General features: G+C 45.7%; 1 protein-coding gene and 1 long non-coding RNA gene across 2 annotated transcripts; both read left to right on the top strand.

The window, feature by feature from the left end:
• Positions 1-2,568: 2,568 nt before the first annotated feature.
• LOC136507951 (uncharacterized) lies at positions 2,569-10,766 on the top strand. The gene is made up of 3 exons (XR_010771798.1): positions 2,569-5,505; positions 5,643-5,747; positions 10,483-10,766. It is a non-coding gene; the product is annotated as an uncharacterized lncRNA (long non-coding RNA).
• A 2,728-nt stretch (positions 10,767-13,494) lies between these two features.
• LOC136506925 (uncharacterized) lies at positions 13,495-14,061 on the top strand. Its single transcript, XM_066501809.1, has one exon. The coding sequence runs from the start codon at positions 13,495-13,497 to the stop codon at positions 14,059-14,061; it is 567 nt and encodes a 188-aa protein (XP_066357906.1).
• The last annotated feature ends 9,092 nt before the right edge of the window (positions 14,062-23,153 follow it).

Here is a 23,153-nt window from a genome sequence, read left to right on the forward strand (position 1 = left end):
AATTTTTAGAAATCAGATTTTTTTCTTACCTGATATCTTGCTCGACTCAACAAATTTTTATACTCAATCCTTATTTGCTAATAGAAAAAACTCTTTACTGCAGTTTGCTTCTGAATTCTGATTACATTAATCAACTGAGAAAACATCAAAATTTAAGATCCAACGTGAGCAGTGAACAAGTACTAGCAGGGGCATCTCTGCATGCGTCAGTACTAACAGAGATTTGACATTTTGGTGTACCTATATAGGCTCCAAAGGTGTAGGACGGAACGAGCGGAGAGGCTTGAACGTGACACCGGTGACCGGTCACCGGCAGAAGGCGGAGATGCATAGCTGCCGGGCGGGTCGGTGGTGATGCCAGATTGAATCGTCACCGGATCCCATCAGAACTCCGAAGTTAAGCGTGCTAAGTGAATATTCAAACAAAAAGGAAAATATTCCATTGACACAATTATGAGTTTGATTGAGTTTCCGTTACTTGACCAAACAAGTTCCAATTCCGTTATTTCAACTACACCAAACGAATTTGCTTGTTTTAACTAAAAAGCACAGCTGTTGAGCAGGAACGAAGTGTGAACATAGGCGCAAAAACAACGTCTTGGTGATCCTTTGTATTTGCTTGCTTTCTGCTTGAGCTACTTTCATTGTGAAGAAGAGGACTTCATCTCTTCACTTACCCAAGGAAACTTGGAAATAAGGCGTCTGGCTTGGAAAGCTAGTTGGCGAGCATGCAGGGAGAGGCCGAGAGGAATAGATCGGCAAGTAGATGACTTTTGCGCTTCTGGGTCTGCATAGTTGCGATGCTTGGTTGAGTCTACGACTGATCGATGTCCACGCAACAGGCTTTGGGCTTCCTAGACTTTAGCAAATGAATGGGCTGAGCTGTAGTTGTCGGGGTCAGTTTCTAATTTTACCGGGGTCCAAGCTGGTGAGAAAACAGAGGGTATTCGGAGTTCTCGGAAGGTCATCAGGGTCGGCGGACCCCGATGGGTTACTGTAGATCCGCCCCTGCCGTCCAGAACCTTGCAGCGGCACCATCGGCCAGGACGATAGACAGGGAGGCCTCCAGCATTGCTGCTACCGGCCTTTCAGCGCACGGCGGCAGCCGTTCCCAGCCACGCTCAGGATCAACACGCATCAGCCACTCCCAGCGAAGGCAGAGCACGGACCCAAAGAAGCGGAGATCAGTGACACCCAATCCCACCGTGAATAGTCGGGCTGCACACAGTTCGCCAAGCAACCTTACATTTTCCGCCGTTGACTGATTGCGTTCCTGCCCACAAGAAGGCGCGCCTTCGCTTGTTGATCTCCGGGCCATTTCTTATCAAGGTCTGCTACTGCCTTTGAAGTTTGAAGGAAAAGAGAAGATGGATGCAGTATGTGCAATGAAGCAATGAAAGAAGAAGCGCCAACAGCGTTGCCGGGCGATGATCCGACTACTCAAGTCTGTTGCCGACGTGACCGAGGAGTGTTGGATGTGATCTTGGCTAACCAAGATCAACTTGGCACACAAGTAAAAGGTCCACCTGTTAGTGTCAAATTATTAGATCATTTGTCGCGATCGGCGGCAACCCCAAGGGTTATCTGGAGCCAGCCTCGGTCCACAGCGTGTATATAAATCAGATCAAATGTGATTTCGAGATTAAGCTAATTCTCTCGACACCTAAATCCATCTAACCGATCAATTAGGCAATGCAAGGGGTTTAAAAGTACGACTCCCTGTTCCAGGAGTCCAGGAGGCTGCAGATCGGATCCACATCAAGTTCTTCTTCAAGAGAGAGGCCTAGCTCTCAATTGGTAAAGATTAGTGTTGCTCTCGACCAGTGTTCGCCTGAACGCGTTTAAACGGCCGTCTACACGCGTTTAAATGCTAAACAGTGGGTGCGCGTGTAGTTTAGGCCCTAGTTGCTGAATTAAACGCTAAACGTGTCTAAACGGTCAAATTGGTAAAAAAAAACAGTTTAAACGCTGGCATTAAACGGTGATTAAACATGTGTAAACGCCAAAACATGTGTTTAAATGGCCGTTTAGACGATAAACTATGAAAGTTTGGGTGCTAGACGAACTTTTTGGGTGGACAAAATTAGATTTGCGTGTGAAGTGGAATTTTGGGTGCTATTTAAATGATGTCTATATGACTACGTGTATGATTATATGTATAATCGTTTATTGTTTATGTCAAGTTGTGCAATTATGCTAAAGCCTCAAATTACGCTTAAAATTTTATATAAAAAATTATAATTATAATTATAATTATATATATATATATATATATATATATATATATATATATATGCTGCTACAGTGCAAATCGTTTAAACCGTCTAGTCGATCATCTAAACCGTCTAAACGCTAAACAGAGGGTGGATGACCGTTTAGCATTTAGCATCTAGGATAACACTGCTCTTGACCGAAATCTTCGAGCATATATTGGGCTGTTGAACTTTCAAATAGCGAACAAGGGAGTGAAATGGGAACAAGTGGAAACATTTTATCTTCCTCCTCCCCCTTTACATCGTTACCAAGTCGGCCGATAATATTCCCTCGGGCGGGGGCACCTTGGTCAGATTGACACAAGCACCAAAAAGGCATCTGATTTCTTCGGACTGCGGGGACCGCCTGAACTTTGGCGAAGTGTCTCTTCCGATCGGCGCAACTCGCGGTCGACGTCGTTTAGCCCAGAAGAGATCGCGTCGAGCGGTACGATCGCGCCGCTCGTGCTCTAGGCCTGCGCCACCGCCGCCGGGGACGAGGCCGCCTCCCTCCACGTGCGCCACATCCCACCTGCGCCGCACAGGGATTACGCTGGCCCGTCTCCCGGCGCCGCCGGCCCGCCCCCCAACATCGTCACGCCGCTTCAGTTGGGCAGTGGCGTGAAGCGGCAAGCGGCTGGCTCTGGTGCCTTGCGCCTGATCTTGGTCCACATGGCCTCACGCACGGACGCTGTTTCCTGCAGAGCTCGTCGCAGCAGCCACTCCTCACTGGAACCATGATTTGATCTCTGAAAGCTACGGCAATAGGTACTACATACTCCCCTTCCCTCAAAGCTAAGCTACGTGATTTGTTCTCTCAAAGCTATATGATTTGAGCAACTGTAATTAACGTAGATTAGAGGGACCATGGGATATAGCAGTGTGTGTGGATGCGAATGAAAATATCTGCTTGAATGGTATGTGGTGCACGCCAGCTGACCTGCTGTAAAATTTTTCCCTCTTCATTGTTTGTTTGCAGAAAATTGAAGATCCACTTCACAAAGGCACTGACTTCTATAATCAAGGTTCCATCCTGGAGGAGGATCCAGAGTACCAGCTTATTGTTGACTGCAATGCTTTATCAGTACGTAGATATTGAGAATGAAATAATCATAATCTGTAAATTGAAGTTTCCTGAACTGGAGTCCCTTGTTCATCTTCCAATCGATTATGAGATGTGTTGTCAAGAAGATTGGAAATGCAATGGATTTAACACCTGTAGATCTGGAAGGGCTTTCACCTTCTGGGATTTTAATGGCTATCTCAGTGACAACATTATCAACAAGTGGGAAGCCTCTTTCTGAAGACAATTTGGACAAACCCATTGAAGCATGTGACGGAGCCCTTACCCTTTGATGCAGCAAAGAAAAAAAGTGCTTTGATTTTGTAGAGAGCACAATGGGGTAGATTGCACCAAACCTTTCTGCAGTTGTTAGCAGTGCTGTTGCCTCCAAACTGGATTTCTGTTTTGGAGTTTTGATAGTGCATGGTATGTGGTTCTGAATTTGAGACTGGATTTCTGTTTGAAGTGCATCACCGATATTCACATGGCTTATGGATTTTCAAAATACTTCTATTGATCAATGCCTTATCAACTGGCAGGACAAGTACTTGCTTCAATGTCAGAGGTACAAATTTACGTTCAGGATCTGATGGCTTTTATTTTATTTATTGTGTATGCATTTTTAGATACGTGCACGTGCGGGTCGCATGTGCATATTTATGTCAGTCAAGCTTGTTCTTCATGTGTTCCGTAGCATTGTTTGAAGTGCATCACCGATATTCACATGGCTTATGGATTTTCAAATACTTCTATTGATCAATGCCTTATCAACTGTCAGCACAAGTACTTGCTTCAATGTCAGAGGTACAAATTTACGTTCAGGATTTGATGGCTTTTATTTTATTTATTGTGTATGTATTTTTAGATACGTGCACGTGCGGGGTCGCATGTGCATATTTGTGTCAGTCAAGTTTGTCCTTAATGTGTTCCGTAGCATTAGCACGGACAATATACTAGTTATTATATATGTATATGTTACTATTTTTATTATTAGATTTAATTATTATTGATTAGTTAATTAATTATTTTAATTGATTTTTATGAAAAGCGTGAGAGATTGAGCAAGTGCGGCGGTTGGCGTCGCTTCGTTATCTGCGTCGATTGGTGCTGTTTCATTTCCTGCGGGGACGCGCACTTTTTGGTCTCCCTGCGTTATATAAATAGGGAAAAAAAATTGCATGGAAACCGTATGCACCGAGTCTCCGTGGAAACCTCTCTCTTGTCTTGGCATCTCGTAGTACCTGACCCACTCCATTCACCCACCGCGCTGCTGCCCCAGTCCCGCACGACATCCACCCGCCGCCGCCACCGCCCCAGACCCTGAAGTCCATCCATGCACCCCTGCCGGCACCTGGAGCGCCTCCGGGCGCGCGTTCGCGCCGCTGCCGCCGCCGTTGACCGCGCTCGCAGCCAGCCCCATCGTAGGACGCCACGTGCGAGCTCAACGACAGGGGCGTCGTGTGCGGGGTGGCCGCCGCCTCCGGGAGCTCCTTCTCCTTCGCGTCTGCGGCCACGTCGCAGATCATCATGGAACGGATCCTCGCGCAATCCGTGAGAGCCTCGCCTCGACTTGTTCCTCATTCCTCTTCTCCTATCCATCTCGTTTTCTTCTTCCTCCTCAAAATCGCACTTTGTTTTTTTAAGAAAAAAATCGAATATTTTCAATTGTTGCCGGGGATTTCGTTCTTGGTTCTTGGTAACACCTAGGCACCATTAAATAAAACAAAAAAAGTTGTGTGCTTCGGTCGTTTTGTTATTTACCGATTCGGGTTATGTTGTTGCCTGGCTGCATTTTACTGCAGATTGGTTGGTTCCATCTGTTCTGTAGAAACCTCTCGACTTCTTCCTCTGCCTGTAAAGTTTTGCAATGGATCTTTCCCTTATCTGGACCTCTAATTAGTTAGCAAATTTTTCCCAGTCAATTCAACTCTTTTCCACATCAGCTATCTCTCTTCCTGGTTTCACTTCTGTTTTGTTTCTTATACAAATCTATAATAAGTTATCACTGTCAACTCTGACAAACTTTTCACTGAAAATATTCGAGGAGGGACACAAACCACATTGCATAATCACCACAAATCTAAATGTTGGGGGTTCTCTAGATCAAAAAGCAAGCAACGGGAACACCGGAATATTTATTAATGGGCGAGAGATTACAAAATCTGAACTTCAAAAGTTCAAATGCTTAAGGTTTGTAATCGTATATTCACACACTTTTTTTAGATAATTGACAAAAATCCGGTTTCAACCCTCTACTACTCATTCTTGACATATGTTGCTATCTGTATTTTATTTATAAAAAAATAAAAGGAAATGTTTGATTTCAGTTGGCAGGAGTCTAATGTGCTGGGAATCCTCACTTTTGGGTGAATGCTGATGGGACTTACCAAGAGGAAGGCCAAAAAACTGTTAAAGGCAAGATCTGGGACAAGGTAACCCAGAGATTCTTGTGTAGATGGTGTTGTAATTTTTAGGATGGTAACTAACCAGCTTTGAATTTGTCTGCATTTCTCACCAGCCTATAGTGAAGCTTCTTAGTCCTGTTCTGTCATTGCCAACACCCCACAAAGCAGCTAATCACCAGCCTATAGTGAAGCTTCTTAGTCCTGTTCTGTCAATGCCATACACCTCATTTATTTTTATTTTGTGTTGTTTTTCTTAATAGAAATGCAAGGGTATTACTGCAATTGAGAGATCAGATTGTATATAATATAGTAAAAAAGAATTTTAGAAGTTACAATATATATTTTTAATTATATACACAACCGGAAACAGGGACTTTGCCATGTGCCATAGGCACTCGGCAAAGACCAAAAAACACTCGGCAAAGGCTTTACCGAGTGTAACACTCGGCAAACAGCACACGGCATCTACAGAGTCGGCAAACAGCTATTTGCCGAGTGTTTTTTATCGCGCACTCGGCAAATGGTTTGCCGAGTGTCAAATTTGACACTCGGCAAAAAAAAGTGGTTTGCCGAGTGTTTTTCCAAAATACACTCGGCAAAGGATTATTGTTTGCCGAGTGTTTTTGGAATTACACTCGGCAAACCCATTTTCCAAAGAAAAAAAAATATTTTTTCTCAGCATAATGTTACTGTTTGCCGAGTGTTTTTTGAAATTACACTCGGCAAACCTATTTTCTAAAGAAAAAAAATATTTGCAGGTCTTGATTGGAATTCTAGCAGCTCTGATTCTGTAAGGTAAGGATACTTCCTGCTCACATAATGGACATAAATAACAAACAAAAACAATCATCCCTACAATCTTATTCAGATCCATTGTTCAGCGTCACGGCAGTCCCTCTTCCTCCCATGCATCCATCTCAAGCATATTTGCAGGTGCCAAGACCTGCAAGAATCAAGAACACCAGCCATGTCAGCCCGCCAACACAGTTGACAAGCAACGAGACACTCACATTCACAGCAAGGCAGTCTACTCACTGGGGTCAGTGATGGTGATGAGGCCGGTGCCGTTGAAGAAGCAGTTCCACGAGTTCCTGCCCCGGCCCTGGTAGTAGGCGTTCATGGCCACCCGCGCCCGCGACAGGAGGCCTTCGTCTGGCCGGGCGCAGCCGCCAGTGCCCTGGATGGTGCCACAGTCGCTCTCGGAGCAGGCGAACTCCAGGTTAAGAAAGTTGATAGCTACAGCTGTTGTTGTTAAAGAATACCTTGTGTTGTTGATCTGAAAATCAAGGCTGCCAGCTGCCAGAACAAATTGCCGCTCACTGGAAATGGACTGACCTGCTGCACAGAAACAAATTTAGAGCAAAGCCAGGCACGCACTAGAGAGGAATCTGCAGGATGCTTACCTTGTCTTAGTGCTGCTGCTGCTATTTGAAAACCAGGGAAGGCATGAACACTGACGACTATCACTGCTGTACATATAGAGACATAGAAGGAACAGATGGGCACAAGCTGCTGGAAAAGAGAGATGAGAAAAATGTCGATTCAGAAAAACTAGCAGTAACAAACTCAGAAATTTTCATGCCATGAGTTACAAATAAAATAGTGAAGGAGAGTACGTCCAACATGAAGCAAAACGGCTACTGCAATAAACAGCAGGTAACAAAGGCACAATTAAAAACACAATGCTATTGCAACAAGTGCTAGGAAGATACTTCTAAGTACACGCACGAATGGCTAGCTCACAAGCATATAAGTTATGATGATACTTCTAAGTACACGCACGAATGGCTAAAGCAACCAACAAGTAGTCACCAGAACTAACCTTTTCAAAAACAAAATCATTTCTGCATAGGCAGAGCAACCAATAACTAGCTGTCCCGCCCAGCAAAACTAATTCGTTTCTGATGTATAATCTTTTATTATATTCTCTACTTACACAATCTAGATGACAAATCGTTAGCTGGTGAAATCTACTGCACTTTGTTAGCACATGATCTGCTACAATACTAATTTGAAAAGCTACTACAGATAACATTTTTTACAACAATCGGATATTGAAATACACAAACAAGTATTCATGACTTATTTCTAGAATAGTTACACATTCCTACTTTGGACAATAAACTTTTCGAACTAAACCACAGTTCCACACCATATATTCAGTGTGGTGTTTGATAATTTTCTCATCCTTTCACAAAAATAAGCATCTCTAGATCAATATATATGAAACTGAGGAAAACAACTTGTGCTAAATAAGCCAATTGTTAGGACTAGACAATAATAATTATATGCCAATATGTTTCAGATACTCAGATATTTGTTTATATTATCAGTAAATTATCACCTGTTTCCATGAGGTTTGTGGTTGCACCTCAGCCTTCAGAAGAAAAGTCAGATTTAAAAAAATTCTGCATAAAAACAGAACAAATTTGAAATTTTTTATATCTGTCTTTATATAATTATATATATAATCATAATCATTACATATTCAAGACAAGTCAAGTCAGGTTTTCCCATTAAACACATATAAATAAATAATCAGTACAAAGTTAAGGTAAACAACCGAACTTCCACTGTTTAAACTGTCTTTGCAAACTTGAAAGCAGAAACTAACCTAATAAAGAAGAAACTAGACTCCTTTATATATTAACAAGAAGAGGACTGCTATATGTATAACCATATGAGGCGGACTTGACTTAAGATTCAACAGTTAAAGATCACTTGATGAAAACTACATTGAATTGTTTATATGCTATACTCTAGCTGTACTCAAAGCATTTCCTTACTTAAAAAAAGATCATTTTATACCAAGATCTCTTACTCATACAAAGAGTAGAACTTCGGTACTACTCAAGATCTAGTGATCAAAGATCAATTAGATATATAGAAAGCTATCAAATGCGTTGAATGGTTTAGATGCATGGTTGTAATCGGGTTGTATTCAAGTTGTTGTACTCAAAGCATCTTCCTAACAAGAAATAGGGCATCCAATTTCTCCTTGATGAGGAATCAAACCCTAGGTAGTCTTAACTCCACACCCTCAATTAACTAATCTATGATCAAGTTCCTATTGTTACAAATTTAAGACAAGTCATAATGTCATATATCAGTCTCTAAATAAGTACAAATTTATGTCAGCTTATGTCTCATTCTAATGAAGCTTTGTTGTAGTGATTGGAAGGTATCCGTTTTACTTTTGCTTCTGATTTTTGCTAAGAGAGGTCTTTTAGTAATTGTCCATTTTTTTATCAGTAGCTTACATTAAGTTTCTAGATTTCACATAGCAGATAAATTACATCAGAAACTTAATAAAATACTTGTATCAAGCACTCCAAGACAAAACGAAACACTGCCTGCAGTTATAAGAAACATATATGATAAAAAGAAGAAAAAAATTACTAGAAAGATTTGTTCTTCTACAACTACAGAACACTATCAAGCCATCAAGGTAACAGGCTAAAATGCGTTACTATGATATATTACAAAATTTTACACAATAGCTAGCCGCTGACTCTGAAAACTAAACTAGCTGCCCCTGAAAAAATCACAATCCCTAAGAAACCAGAACTTTAATCCCAGCTACTTGCCGGCGGGGAAGAAGAAGGGGAGGGAGGGGAGGGGCCGGATCTGCGGTCCCCGAAAGAAGAAGGGGAGGGAGGGGAGAAGCCGGATCCGCGGCCGCCGGCGGGGAAGAAGAAGGGGAGGGAGGGGAGGGGCCGGATCCGCGGCCGCCGGGGGGGAAGGAGAAGGGGAGGGGCCGGATCTAGGGAAGAAGAAGGGGAGGGAGGGGAGGGGCTAGATCCACGGCGGAAGAAGAAGGGGAGGGAGGGGAGGGGCCAGATCCGCGGCCGCCGGTGGGGAAGAAGGGGAGGGGCCGGATCTGGGGAAGAAGAAGGGGAGGGAGGGGAGGGGCCGGATCCGCGGCCGCCGGAAGAAGAAGGGGAGGGAGGGAGGGGAGGGGCCGGCGTCGGCGGTGAAGAAGAAGGGGAGGGAGGGGGCGGGTGCGGGAGGGGAGGGGCGGGTGCGGGGTGCTGGGGAGGGGAGGCCGGGGCGCGGGTGCGGAGGAGTGGGGCTGGGGAGGGGAGGGGCGGATTTTAGGGGCGGACGGGTTTTTTTCTATATTTTTTTGGGTTTGCCGAGTGTGGTTTCTGGACACTTGGCAAACATGCTTTTTTACCGAGTGTTTTTTATGACACTCGGTAAACTTACTGTTTGCCGAGTGTTTTTTGTTTGACACTCGGCAAACTACACTATTTGCCGAGTGTTTTTTTTTTACCGAGTGTTTTTAGTATAGCACCCGGTAAAGAATTTGTTTGCCGAGTGCCCGAAGGAATACACTCGGCAAACGTAAAAACACTCGGTAAATTTGACGTTTCCGGTAGTGATATTTGGTTATATGATAATTAGTGGAGGTGCAATGTAATAATTGTTCAAAAAGGAAAACATCGGAATGTAATTTCAGAGAGTGCCAGTTTGGGAAATACTTTTTTTTCTGTAGCGAGGCATAACATTCTAATTTTTTGTTTTCAAGATATTTAAGTCAAAGTTACTAAAAAGGATTTCCGAAATCATATGCAGGGAAATCATCTTTTGGTTGTTTTAGCTTGCATATATTTTGTTCTAATTTGTATAGACCAGAATGTTGTCGTAGCGTTAGTATGGGCATCTATCACCTAATGCCATTGATCCATAGTTCTTGCAATTTCATCCTGGTATTTCTATGTGTACTGTACTGATCAACTAATAGTTTCCTATGTCGCAGCCTTCCAATTGGATAATAGGCTTCAAGCTCGAGGCAGGACTCTGCAGTGGACGATCTAGTCCTGCAGTAGACGATCTTCTGGTCACTGAGTGCTCACTGTAGCGGATAGGCCAATGCAACATGGAACGCATGGTAGAAAATGCTTCAAATTGTCTATGTATTCACAAAGAAAGAATTACTTGATACCACTTGATTAGATAGTTGATAGGACCAAGACAGCTCATGACAAGAGAGGAGCTGAATACATTAAACATGCCATTTCTATATATTTAATAGATTATCGAAGCAGATGATTGTGAGATATGTACGGGCATGCAAATATATTTCTGTTGTCATTCTGCCATTGAAAAATTTTATTAATTCTATAATGAAATTTATATATCACTTAGTAATTTTATATCAAACAATTACATTTAGATGATGTAATATGCAACAGATATTTACATTTTGAGGAGCATCTTGATCCCTTGATCGATCGATGTGGGTGTGGTGCCGTGTGCCGTCGCGTCGTTTTCCACGTCAATAGACGTCAAGAGTCAAGGGCGACAGTGCCGGCCCTAAGGGTGGGCCAGGAGGTGCGACGGCCGAGGGCCCTCGTGGGATTGGGGCCCAAGCCTAAATATATAATACTCCATACCCTTTAGCTATAGTCTATTAGAATTAATGAGAAGATGCAGCGGCCCATCAGCAAAAGGAGTCGTCGGTCTCTTTCTTTCCAGGAGGCAAGGAGCCGAGCCGCCAACACCCGCACACGTGCACATAGCGATCGCGAGTCGCGACATCCGGACTTCTGGCGAGACGGCGAGACTGCGAGAGACGCAGCGCCGATCACCAGTTCACCACGCGATCACCAGCGCAGATCACCGAGACACCGACGCCCGAGTTCCAGTCTTCCAAAAGCCAGACGACGGCGTTCTAGACGACGGCGGTGACCAGGCAGCTGAGGCAGGGATCGACGAAGACGACGACATCTGATCTTGGTTATTGCCTTCTGCTCTTTTTGTGATTTGTGAATCTTAGTTCTGAATAAGTTTATGTCCAAATTGTCTAGGCCCTAGTTTTTTTTTTGGTAAAGTACACTTTACAACCCTCAACTCGCGCCGAAGTTCAATTTTCAACCTTCAACTACGAAACCGGTTAAGAAACACCCTCCAACTATCAAAACCGGACAAATTTGGTCCTCGGCTGGTTTCAAAAGCGGTTTTCTATTTTCGGAAGGCGCCGAAATTTTATATTATTTTTTTGAGCATCTTAACGTCCTCAAATGAAAAAACTTAAAACTGCAGCTACAACTTTGGTATAAAAAGTATTTTCATTTAACTCCATACAAATAATATATTAGTGCTCTAATGCGGCAAGCGCGAGTAGGCGATTATTATGGTGCTGAAATTTTATATTATTTTTTTGATCATCTTACTTTCCTCAAATGAAAAAAATTAAAACTATAAAGTTGTAGATCTCATCGAGGTCTACAATTTACATATAAAAATTATCTTCATCCGACATCGTATTGAAGGGTTTTCTATTTTTTGAAATTTTAATCTCGTCCCGCGACAAAACAATAATGTGGCGTGACGAGACTCAAATTTCAAAAAATAGAAAACCCTTCAATACGATGTCGGATGAAGATAATTTTTATATGTAAATTGTAGACCTCGATGAGATCTACAACTTTATAGTTTTAATTTTTTTCATTTGAGGACAGTAAGATGTTCGAAAAAATAATATAAAATTTCAGCACCATAATAATCGTCTACTAGCGCTTGCCGCATTAGAGCACTAATATATTATTTGTATAGAGTTAAATGAAAATACTTTTTATGCCAAAGTTGTAGCTCTCAATGAGATCTACAATTTTGTAGTTTTGAGTTTTTTCATTTGAGGATGTTAAGATGCTCAAAAAATAATATAAAATTTCGGCGTCTCCCGAAAATAGAAAACCGCTTTTGAAACCAGCCGAGGACCAAATTTGTCCGGTTTTGATAGTTGGAGGGTGTTTCTTAACCGGTTTCGTAGTTGAAGGTTGAAAATCGAACTTCGGCGCAAGTTGAGGGTTGTAAAGTGTACTTTACCCTTTTTTTTCCTTGTTCAATTTTTGTCTAGTACTTTGTACTCATATAGTCATGTTTTTCTTATAATTTAGGTCAGGTGTTAGAATTTTAGAATGTTACCTTAAAAAACTATTTGTCGAGAGGGGCAATCACGAGTTCGCCGGAGGGCCCTCAAAATCCTAGGACCGGCACTGAAGGGCGACAACAGTTCTTGTAAGCTGCTGGTTGAGATGACTCGTTTGCAGTCTTGGGCTCTTCTGCTATACCTAAAGTCCACGAAATATAGGTGTTTCCTGCAGCAGAATATTACAACGGCACTAGGATTTTATAGCAACCAAACCAACTCGTGGCAATAGCAACATACTATTGCATCGCTTTAGATATTTAGTTGCAATAAACAGCTACCTATTGCAATGGTCGTGATAAATATTACAACCAAAGAAAATTGTGGCAATAGCAATAAACTATTGCATCGCCTTGGAAATTTAGTTGCAATACACGGTCTACCTATTGCAATGGTCATGATACATATTACAACATACCAAAACTATGGCAATAGAAACAAACTATTGCATCGTCTTGGAAATTTAGTTGCAATAAATAGCCTACCTATGGCAATGGTCGTGAGAAATATTACCACCCAACAACACTGTGGCAATAATTTTAGGCGATAGCAACACTACTACAGAATGTTTTTTGTTGGCATGCCTTTTACATTAACCGTGGCAGGCAAAGCCGCCCGCCACAAACGTAAGGTCACGTTTAATCCCAGACAACGGTGGCAGGCGTTTTTTGCCCGCCGTGGTTAATGAATCAGAAAAAACAAAAAAAAGCCAAAAGCCCGCCAACAGGCCTGTTTCGGAGCCCGCCGGTGAGCCCACTACAAACCCTAGATCCAGATCCGCCGCTTGGGGAGCCATGCGCCATTGGATTTGTGGAGGAGCGCGCCGCCACCGGAGCCATGGAGGAGGAGGGCGCAGCCGCCGGATCCATGGGGGAGGAGGTCGACGCCGCCGGATCCGTGGAGGAGGAGGGCGCCGTCGCCGGATCCGTGGGGAAGGGGGCGCAGCCGTCGGATCCGTGGGGGAGGAGGTCGCCGCCGCTGGATCTGTGGGGGAGGAGGGAGCAGCCACCGGATCCATGGGGGAGGTGGTCGCCGCCGCTGGATCCGTGGAAGAGGAGGTTGTCGTCGCCGGATCCGTGCGGTAGGAGGTCACCGTCGGTGGATCAGTGGGGGAGGCGGTCGTCGCCGCCGGATCGTTGGAGGTGGAGGGCGCCGCTGCCGGATCCGTGGGGGAGGCGGTCGCCGCCGCCGGATCGTTGGAGGGCGCTGCTGCCAGATCTGTGGGGGAGGAGGGTGTCGCAAGGCCATGTGGCGGGGGAGGATGAGGGGAGGCGCCATGCCGTTGCGGTGAGGGAGGAGGAGGGGAGGCGCCAAGACGCGTCGCCACACGCCGAAGAGGAGTGGAGGGGCGAGAGAAATGGCCGTAGTGGAGAGGAAGGAAGGAGAGCAGCATCGCGAGTGTGAGGAGAGGAGAGTGAGAGGAGAAAGGAGGGAGGCGGAGACAGGGCCATTGAGAGGGAGTTGGCATCGAGGGCTGAAACCCTAGAAGACTTGTTACGTGTATATATACTATGAGCATGATATTGGGCTGCCTGGGCTCAAAATTGGGCTTGTATTTTACAAGGCGGGCTTTATAGTGTGCCCGCCTCGGAAAATCAATTTTCCAAGGTGGGCAAAAGTGCCCGTCACGGTAAACAAAAATGTCCGCCTCGGTTAATCGTAGGTATTAACCGTGACGGCCAAAATGGGAGCCCGCCTCGGTTAAGTTTTGGGGGTGTCTTGCATAATCATTTGTGTAGTAGTGCAACACTGTTTTGTATGGTTGCAAGAGCACCAGACAGTTGCAACACCAATCAGTACTAATGCAACGCAATGTCGTCATGGCAATACTTTGAACCTATAGCAACACTTTTCAAAAAAAGGGTTGCCATAGGGCTCACCTCTTGCAACGGCGAACATAAATATTGCAATGCACAATTTTTGTGGCAACACAGTCCCCTGTTGCCACCTTTTTGGACAAATGATGCAAACACACCCATATTACAACAATTTTTGTATGGCGTTGCAAAGGGCATCATGTGGCAATAGGGTTGAAATCTAGTAGTGGTGGTTACCTTCGTTTGCCTTATTCTCCACGGTTGAGGGGTAGGTGGCAGATGGTGAAAGTCATGTTTGTCCCCCGTAATTGTTGGTATTTCTTAACGCATACAGAAATAATCCGCAAGCGCATGGAATTACCATTATAGCATTTCACCTGGAAGTATTCTGGGTATCATATTTCCACAAGAAATGGATGTGTATAGGTCTCTTGGCTAGTTCACTTAGGATAATAAGAAGAAAGATAGCTTGGGTAGCGAGGCTTCTAAGGATAAAGATCCTACACTAAGGTAGCTTTGCCACTATAGACTTACTTCGGGCACCGGCTTATACCTAGTTTGCCAGGTACCTCTAGCTTCTAGCTCGGGTAGCGAGGCGGAGACAGGGCTATCATCACCTACTGCCTACCCCTCAACCGTCGAGTACAAGGCAAACAAAGGTAGCCTCTAGCCTAGACACCATGTCTAAGCTATCGACTACTACTCTAGTGTTGATCAGGGTTATCCGTCTTTTATCAGGGCCCTCCACTAGAGTATTCACCACAAGGACGAACGACGAACCCACAAGCAAATAATGAACAAAATTAACCAACAGTACAACTCAACACCGAAGATAATCACGAACCTTATACTCCAAGTAGTATTCAGATCATAGAGGTACAAGTGTGGAAGAGCCGACAATTCCTGGCATTCCTTCTGCTAAGTTTACAAGTGGCCCCGAGTACACTAGTGGAGGTAGCCGACAACTCTGGTACTTCTCCACTTCTACTCCCTCTCACTCCCTACACTACAAATAGCTAGAGCTAAGAATAGGAATGAAGCTCTTCTCTTCTTGCTACATGGTGCTCTTGTGTTGTATGGTGAAAAGGTGAATGGTGTGTGTTCTCCACTTTCCTCCCTTATATAGGGGGTGGATGGTCGGTTTCGGAGTAATATTCCTCGGATCCACCACCGCACCGCCCTCCTACGCCATAATGGCACCGACCATCGCGAGGTGGGCCTGCGTGATAGCTGGGGGAGCGCGGGCGCACCCTAGGCATGGCCGCGCTGGGCCTGGCCTGCCACGGCACCGCCTTGCGCTGGCGGGTTGCTGGCTAGCACTACTACAATAACTTTAACTATGGCAGGCAAAAAAGCTTTACCGTGGTGGTTTTCCCAACCGCCACGGACGTAAGGTCACGGTAAATGTGAGCCTTTACCATGGCAGTTTGCTTCCCACCATAGTTAATCGTGAAAAATAAACAAAAAAATGGAAAAAGCCCAGATCCAACCCTAAACAGGCCTGGATCTGGACCTGGCCGCCGCTGTGCGCCGCCGCCGTCGGCGGTGGGCAGCACGTCGTGCGCCCGCAGCCGCTGCATCGGCACCGGAAGATGGATCTGTGTCGTGGTAGTCGCCGTGGATCGGAACCGCGCCTACGTCGATCCGTCCGCCGCCGTCGTAGATCCACCGTGGATCTGCCCACTGGCGAGGATCAGAGCCGTCCCAGTGTGGATCCACCAGCCAACGTCATAGATCTGTCGTCGATCCGTCCACCGCCGTGGATCGGAGAGGCCACCGCTGCCGGGCCCTCTCTTGGTGGACGCCGCGGCCGTGGATCCGCCCACCGCCGTGGATCGGAGAGGCCACCGCCGCCAGGCCCTCACTTGGTGGACGCCATGGCCGTGGATCCACCCACCGCCATGGATCATAGAGGCCACCGCCGCCGGGCCTTCGCTTGGTCGCCGCGGCCATGGATCCAACCGCCATCGTGGAGGGAGGAGGGGCTATCGGCCTCGAGCGGTGGAGTGGGTAGGGGACGCCGACAAGTGAAGATAGGGAGGAGTGAGGGAGTGGGAGCGCCATGGAGGAGCGAGGGATGGGAGGAGGGCGGCGGTGGTGGCATTGGAGGGTGACGGCGTGGTTGCGAGGGAAGGAAGAGAGGCGCGGCGTTGGGCGAGGGAAGGAGAGACGATGCGGGGCGTCGGGGTGCGGCTGAATGAGTGAGTTAGGAGGGATGAGTGAAACCCTAGCCTCCCTTCTTCTGTATATATACAAACCCATTAGCTTATGGACATGGGCTTTTTTTTGGGCCTCAACAATATTAACCATGGCGGGTTGTTCCAAGGCGTCCGCCTCGGTAAATGGCCTCATTAATCGTGGCGGTTACCTAAGGAAAAACACCACGGTTAATAGATTAACCGTGGCAGTTTTTTAACGTTGCCCGCCACAGTTAATCAATTAACTGTGGCGGTTGCCATGGCTAGAGCCGGGCCTCGGCTGCCACCCTTTTAACCGTGGCGGTTTACATGGCCGCTCGCCACGTTAAAAAAAAGCAAAACACCATGGAAAAGATTTTCTGTAGTAGTGTGGGGTTGGGCCTTGGGTGACCAGGGAACAGCCCAGATTTGATCTTCTGGTTGGGCTTCTTTCCCTCTTTTGGTTGGTTTGACGTTTTGCGCTTTCCAGGTTGCGCATTTTCATTATAATCCCACTGTATTCATGGATGTCTCCTGTAAATGCACAACTTACCAAAAGTCATGGAATTTGTTAGTATAAATCCTATTTACTAAATTTTGGTATGGATTTTATGCGAAGGTTGGCGATTAGAAATAGGAGTTAAGGACCGCCAACAAGTTCCCCCACACTTAGTCTTTGCTCGTCCTCAAGCAAAGGCTGGAGATAAAAATGATCATGAACATAACATCATAAGATATACGGCTTACATGTAAGCTATTCCAACACATTTTTTACACAAGTGGCTGTGGCATTGGCTAACATATTTCCTTGGGTTGTTGAAAAGTGGAATAGTTTTCGAAACAAAGTTATCTTCCTAGTTTCACATCTCAGCAACTCGAAGTTTTGAGAGTTTTTTCAAGAAAAGCATAGTTCACTTTATACTCCTCAAAAGGTATTCTTAGATCACTCAGTGGTGTATGAATCCTCACCAAGGCATAGCAATGTTTTGCCTTCTCTTGTTTTCTCCTATCTCTAAAAGGTTTATGTGGATCTTTAGTTAGGGATAAACAAAATAGCATAGTTATATTGCATATGTTGTAAAGTCAAATCAGGGATCCAAGGAGAGAAGTGCCATACTCTTAGATCAAGATGTGCATGTGTGTAGAAAAAATGGAGAACTAAAATTATACTCCTTTAATATGAATGATCTCTCTCTATAGCTTTTATTTTGAGAACATGGCTATATATATATATTTCAATATATGAGCCTTCATGTGCTCATCATTTTTTTGTCTTTTTGGACCTTCATGTGTCCAATTTTTTTTTCAAATATTTGAATAGCCATGTCACCCCTTTTTTAGCCACATATTAGAGAGAGATCACTATCTTTTCAAACATGGATTATTTGCATAATTTTTTTTTTGTCTACTCCCAGAGGGAGAACTCGAAATAATCCACAATTTATCCAGAATCATAATAAGGGAATAAAACTTACAACATAGGAACATTTCATACAAAACTTGGGTCCATTTATTTATTACAAACCAATCCGGAGTTTAAAAGTGGAAGCATAAATAGTTCTCAACTCATACAGAGGATGAATATTACAAGTGTTTTTGCCTCTGTATGCCACTACATTATTCGAAGGGAAATTAACTACACGAGGATAGACGTGACACTCTCGCTGTGCCCACTAGGAGAGTACCACCACAGCGACATAGGACTACTCACATTCTCACCAGCAACATTGGGAATAAAACCTTGAGTACTGAAGTGTACTCAACAAGACTTACCCGTCAAATATGGGAGTAGTCTCCCGACTCTCAAAGGATATGTAGGGGGCTTTTGGTTTGCTGGTTCTTTTTATTTCTTGCAAAATCTTACTAACGGTGAGTCCTTATATTCAAATTTTAGCAGTCAGGTGTATGTTCATTACTTAAACATTCTAAAATTTGTAGCTGAAACTACTTCCAAGCAAGTGGTAACCTATCAGATTATCAAGTTCCCATCATCAACAACTTCTCCTCCATGGTTACAGTTGCATTACTTTGAAGGTAGTCAGTGGCAAAGTGGTATCCATATCCGAGGAGAGACGGCGATTGCAATCGATTTACATCCAGCTGGGTAAACCTATACATACGCCCATACTAACCTCGCCAGGTTAGCATAGGGCTACCGTTCCCTGCCCATGCACTAAGGTCCAGTACCGACCCGGTCTGCACTGGGAACCCGACCCAGCAGCCATGCATCATTGCATGCTCAACGCGTGGTTACAGCCACGGTTCCCACCTCCCAAATACTTCCTGAGGGACCGGCGTAGCGGCTGACAAACCCATGGGTTCCCTTAACACAAGAGAGGTAATAGGTTTCCCGGTCATCCATACATGGGACCTTGCTATGTGTTTAGTACGTTTAAACTTCACCATCGGGCTACACATCGTTACGGTCCTTAATTGACACAGGCAGAAGATAAGCACCCAAGACCAAGTCTTTCTGCTCCTACCAACACAACTCGCCTTTCTGCCCGGTCCTAGTTTATTATCCTTCCCAAAGATCCAATTTATGAGATAAGAAAGTGTGGACCTATTTATGAGCAACAATAGGTTACTCATGCTAACGAGTCCCTAAGCATAGCTGCTGCTCGAGCCTATTAACTAGTAGGACTCATAGGTCAAAAATTAGGTTTCACCCAATTCCTAACTTAATGCAACAAAAACAGAAAAATGCTTGAAATAATTGGGTCATGCACCGGGGCTTGCCTTAGGTAGCTTCTGGGGCAGCAAACTCAACGGCAGAGTCAGTCACAGAGTCAACAATCAGCTCCTCCTCGTATTCCAGGATGATCTCCTCAAATTCCTGGGCTTCAGAGTTGGAGTTTTCGATATTTTCCGCTTCTACATGCATGCTCATATGCAAGTATGGATAAAACGAATACAAAGGAAATACAAATATAATTAAAGAAGCTAAATGCAACACATTTTGTTTGTCAAACAACCAGTTTTTATTTCTGGACAGATTGTGATTATAGGGTTAATGATGTTTCCTATATATATAGAAATTAATTATGAAGTCCTACAAAGTGAAATCAAGTTACACAAATAAACAGAGGCTACTGAACTAGTTTGGATCTGAAATTTTTACTGAATCTAACTAGGACCTTCACCAGACTGCTGTAAAAATTTCAAGTTCATTTGATTAATATTTCATATACAGAAACATGCTACAAAAATAACACAAGCAAACTCCTATTTTTTTTTACGCCTCTCGTTTGGGTACAGCTGTAGCATCTGTTCATACACATACACGCACACCCACCCTACACACGCACACTACTTACACACACTATATGCGTACAAACAATCCTACAACTACACTCAGAACTGAAGACCGCATCCTTGTAGAGATCACCAGAATCATCCAAGATTCTATAGACGACGGGCACGTCATAATCCCTTTGTGGCATCACGCGGCGTGAGAGGCTACAGATTATTTTGGGAAACACGGTTCCCGGTGGGAAAATCACGCGTCTGAGTGAGCTCGAACCGTGACCGGTGGCCTCCTCGCCGGGAGCGCTCACCACCCGAGCTACGCTCGGTTCCAGCAAACTCCTATTTTAGGGATTCATTTTAGTATAGCAAACATTTGTAAGAAACCACATCATTTTATACTACAACTATGCATTTCTATCCTTAAGCATTCCATAAAGTCTAATTTCATAATTTTTGGACTTCATTTGGATTTTCATTTGTATTTTACAAAACTGCACAAGTTTCTGAAATTAAAAAGCTTAATAAAATTCCAGCGAAAAAGAAAAAGGCCAAACTAGCCTAACAGGCCCACAATCTGGTCCAAAACGGCCCAGCAACGCGGCCCACGGCGGGATGCAGCGTGGGTGCTGGATCTTTTGCGAAAGAGTCCCCATTATCTTTTCTATTTGCCAATCTCATGATAGAACTATTCATATGATTCATGGTATTTACATATGGAACCCTGTATCTATTCGAATTCATGTTTTCAGAAGTCCCTGGCAGGGCTGAACAGATGCCGCGCTTCTCCGGCCGAACGCCGGCGAGTACGGGCATCTTCAGTGACAACCAACATCACCAAACTACTCTACATCACAAGCTCAACCTATCAAGGTATTATATGCACGAAACGGTGCAGGGTGGCGGCGGGGACACACTCCGCGACGGGGTCTGGCCGCGGTGATGCTGGCGCCGGCGACATAAGCCAAAACAGCACGGATACATCTATCAAACCACCATATACGAGCTACTTCTAACATTCCAGAAGCCTTAGATTTATCTCTCCCGCGCCTACTTGAGCCTGCCGTGGAAACGACATCTAAACCTAGTTCACCGCCGGCGATAAATGCATTCCGGCGAGCCTAGGGCTCAACTGACCTATCCGACTACCATAGGAGCATAAGAGCCTCACCAGAAACATGTAGGATGGGCTGTTAGAGGTCGCGAGGCTCGGCGAGGTAGTTGGCCGCGTGCGTAGGGTCGTGCTGGTTCACGGCGACTGTGGCGAAGGTGTTCCCGGCGATCTGCTGCTCCTCCGGCAAAACCGGTTCATAGGAGAGGCAAGCAGGTCACGGAGACGCGAAATCACCGATCGGTCAAGGCAATGGAGCAGAGATGCGGCACCATGGCAGAGCACCCGCTCCGGCGGCCATGGTGGACCGCCGCGAGGGGAAATGCCTCGCATTACCTCACTGCTGGATGAAAGCTGGTCGGATCTGTCCCAATCGCGATCTAACCCTCTGAGCTAGCTATGGCTACAACGGATTGGATGGAGGTGGACTGTGTGGGACGAATTCGGTGGGCGAAGTGAGCGGTTTACGCCGGCGTCCTCTGTTCTGCTATTTAAAGGGGACGCAATGTCGGTTTGGGGCTGCTAGGTGGCAATGCTGGGTGCGGGCGTGCTCTCCAAGTCCAGGGCGGCTACGTGGCGTGGTGACACCTTGCCAGGGCATCGATGCCAGCCGACCGATGAGTAATGGCGGGGCGCGGCGAGTGCAAGGCCGCTGAACTGGGCGGGCGGTGGTGAGGTGACTGGCCAGGTGAGTAGGGCGTAGGCGGGCGTTCGTGGCATCGTCTGTGAGAGAGGGGAGGGTTAAGAGCATCTCCGAGGAGTTCCCTATTTTTTTTTCTCTAAAATAGTTTTACAACTCCTAAAAACGTATTGGGAGGGAAAAAAGAATGACATCAGTTCTAATAAATTGTTTCTAAAAAAATCAAATTTGGTCCAACATCATTTTTTTTTTCTGGCGATGACAAGCACACAAGCAGCAGACAAGCACAGTAGCAGTTCAGTAGCAGCAAAACAGTACCATGCACAGAAGGTTCAATTCATCAGCAGAGCACCAGCTCGTACCCGGGGCACACACACCATGGGCGCGTCCTCGTCCTGGTCCTCGCCGCCGCCGCCGCCGCCCACGTCGACGGCGAGCTCTCAGCATCTTTTTTTTTTGCACGACGCCGCCTCCCCCCTGTCGACCGCCACCTCCCAGCGTGATCTACTCCTTCGACATGCCGCTCACCGTTGCTGCCTGGGCTCCGATCTTGACCGGTGGCCGATGTGCCGTCGGCTATCCTCTCTGGGCCTTCTCATGGCCAGGGCCAACAGGCGCAGCTCGGTCATCGCGCTCGCCACGTCGGCGGGGTGTGCGGCCTCGCGTGCGACGCCATCCTGCAGCGCGCGGAGGCAACGTCGATGGCGGCCAAGGTGCTGTCCTTCTTCGCCACGTGCACGGCGTACGACATCATCTTGATCTAGAGCTGTTCCCGACGTCTGTGCATAAATCAGCGGTGGCCTGGGCGGGCGGCACGTGCTCGTCGCGCTCGACCCGCGAGAGGAGTATCTGGTCTTTCGGCGGCGACCAACTCCTCTCCAGACGACGGCGGCGGTGACGATCTCCTTCTCTGGATCGTGCGCGAAGGGAAGTTCCGCGCCAAGACACCGTGCCACGACGGAAACCCGCGGGAGGGGAAGGATACGCGCGAGTGTACGGCGCGTAAAGTTACGCAGATCGGGGGATTTTTCGCAACTCAAATATTAGGAGATAGTATTAGAAGTTGTTGGAGAGAAAAAAAAATTCATCTTTATAAAAATCAAGAATTAGTAGGAGGTTTAAGTAACTCTTGATGCCGCGTGGCAATGGCATATCGGCCCAGTGCTCCACTACCGCACAAGCATATGGGCTGGCCCAGCGGCCGCCGCGCTCCGCTCCGCTCCTGTGAGGTCATCGTCATATCGCCTCGCTCGGACCGTCGGACGTCTTCGCGTGGCCTCGCTGCCCACACGTGCGCTTGCAGCATCGCCGAACGCACAGGCCTCAATACGAGTCCGTGCCTGGTTCATAAACCAGTCCGTATATTATTAATTAAAAAATTGAAACAAATTTGTTAGTTTGTTCACGTCGTACAGAAGCAACATATGGCTAGGGAAAGACATAATTTGAAAATCGTTAAAGTTTCCCAATATAAAATATTTATTACATCTTTATAAACTACATAA

Source organism: Miscanthus floridulus, chromosome 15 (assembly GCF_019320115.1).
Source record: "Miscanthus floridulus cultivar M001 chromosome 15, ASM1932011v1, whole genome shotgun sequence".
NCBI classification, from domain to species: Eukaryota; Viridiplantae; Streptophyta; class Magnoliopsida; order Poales; family Poaceae; genus Miscanthus; species Miscanthus floridulus.

What these genes read in the sequence shown, in the direction of transcription:
- LOC136506925 (XM_066501809.1), top strand. Translation starts at nt 13,495, where the DNA reads ATGGAGGAGGAGGGCGCAGCCGCCGGATCCATGGGGGAGGAGGTCGAC.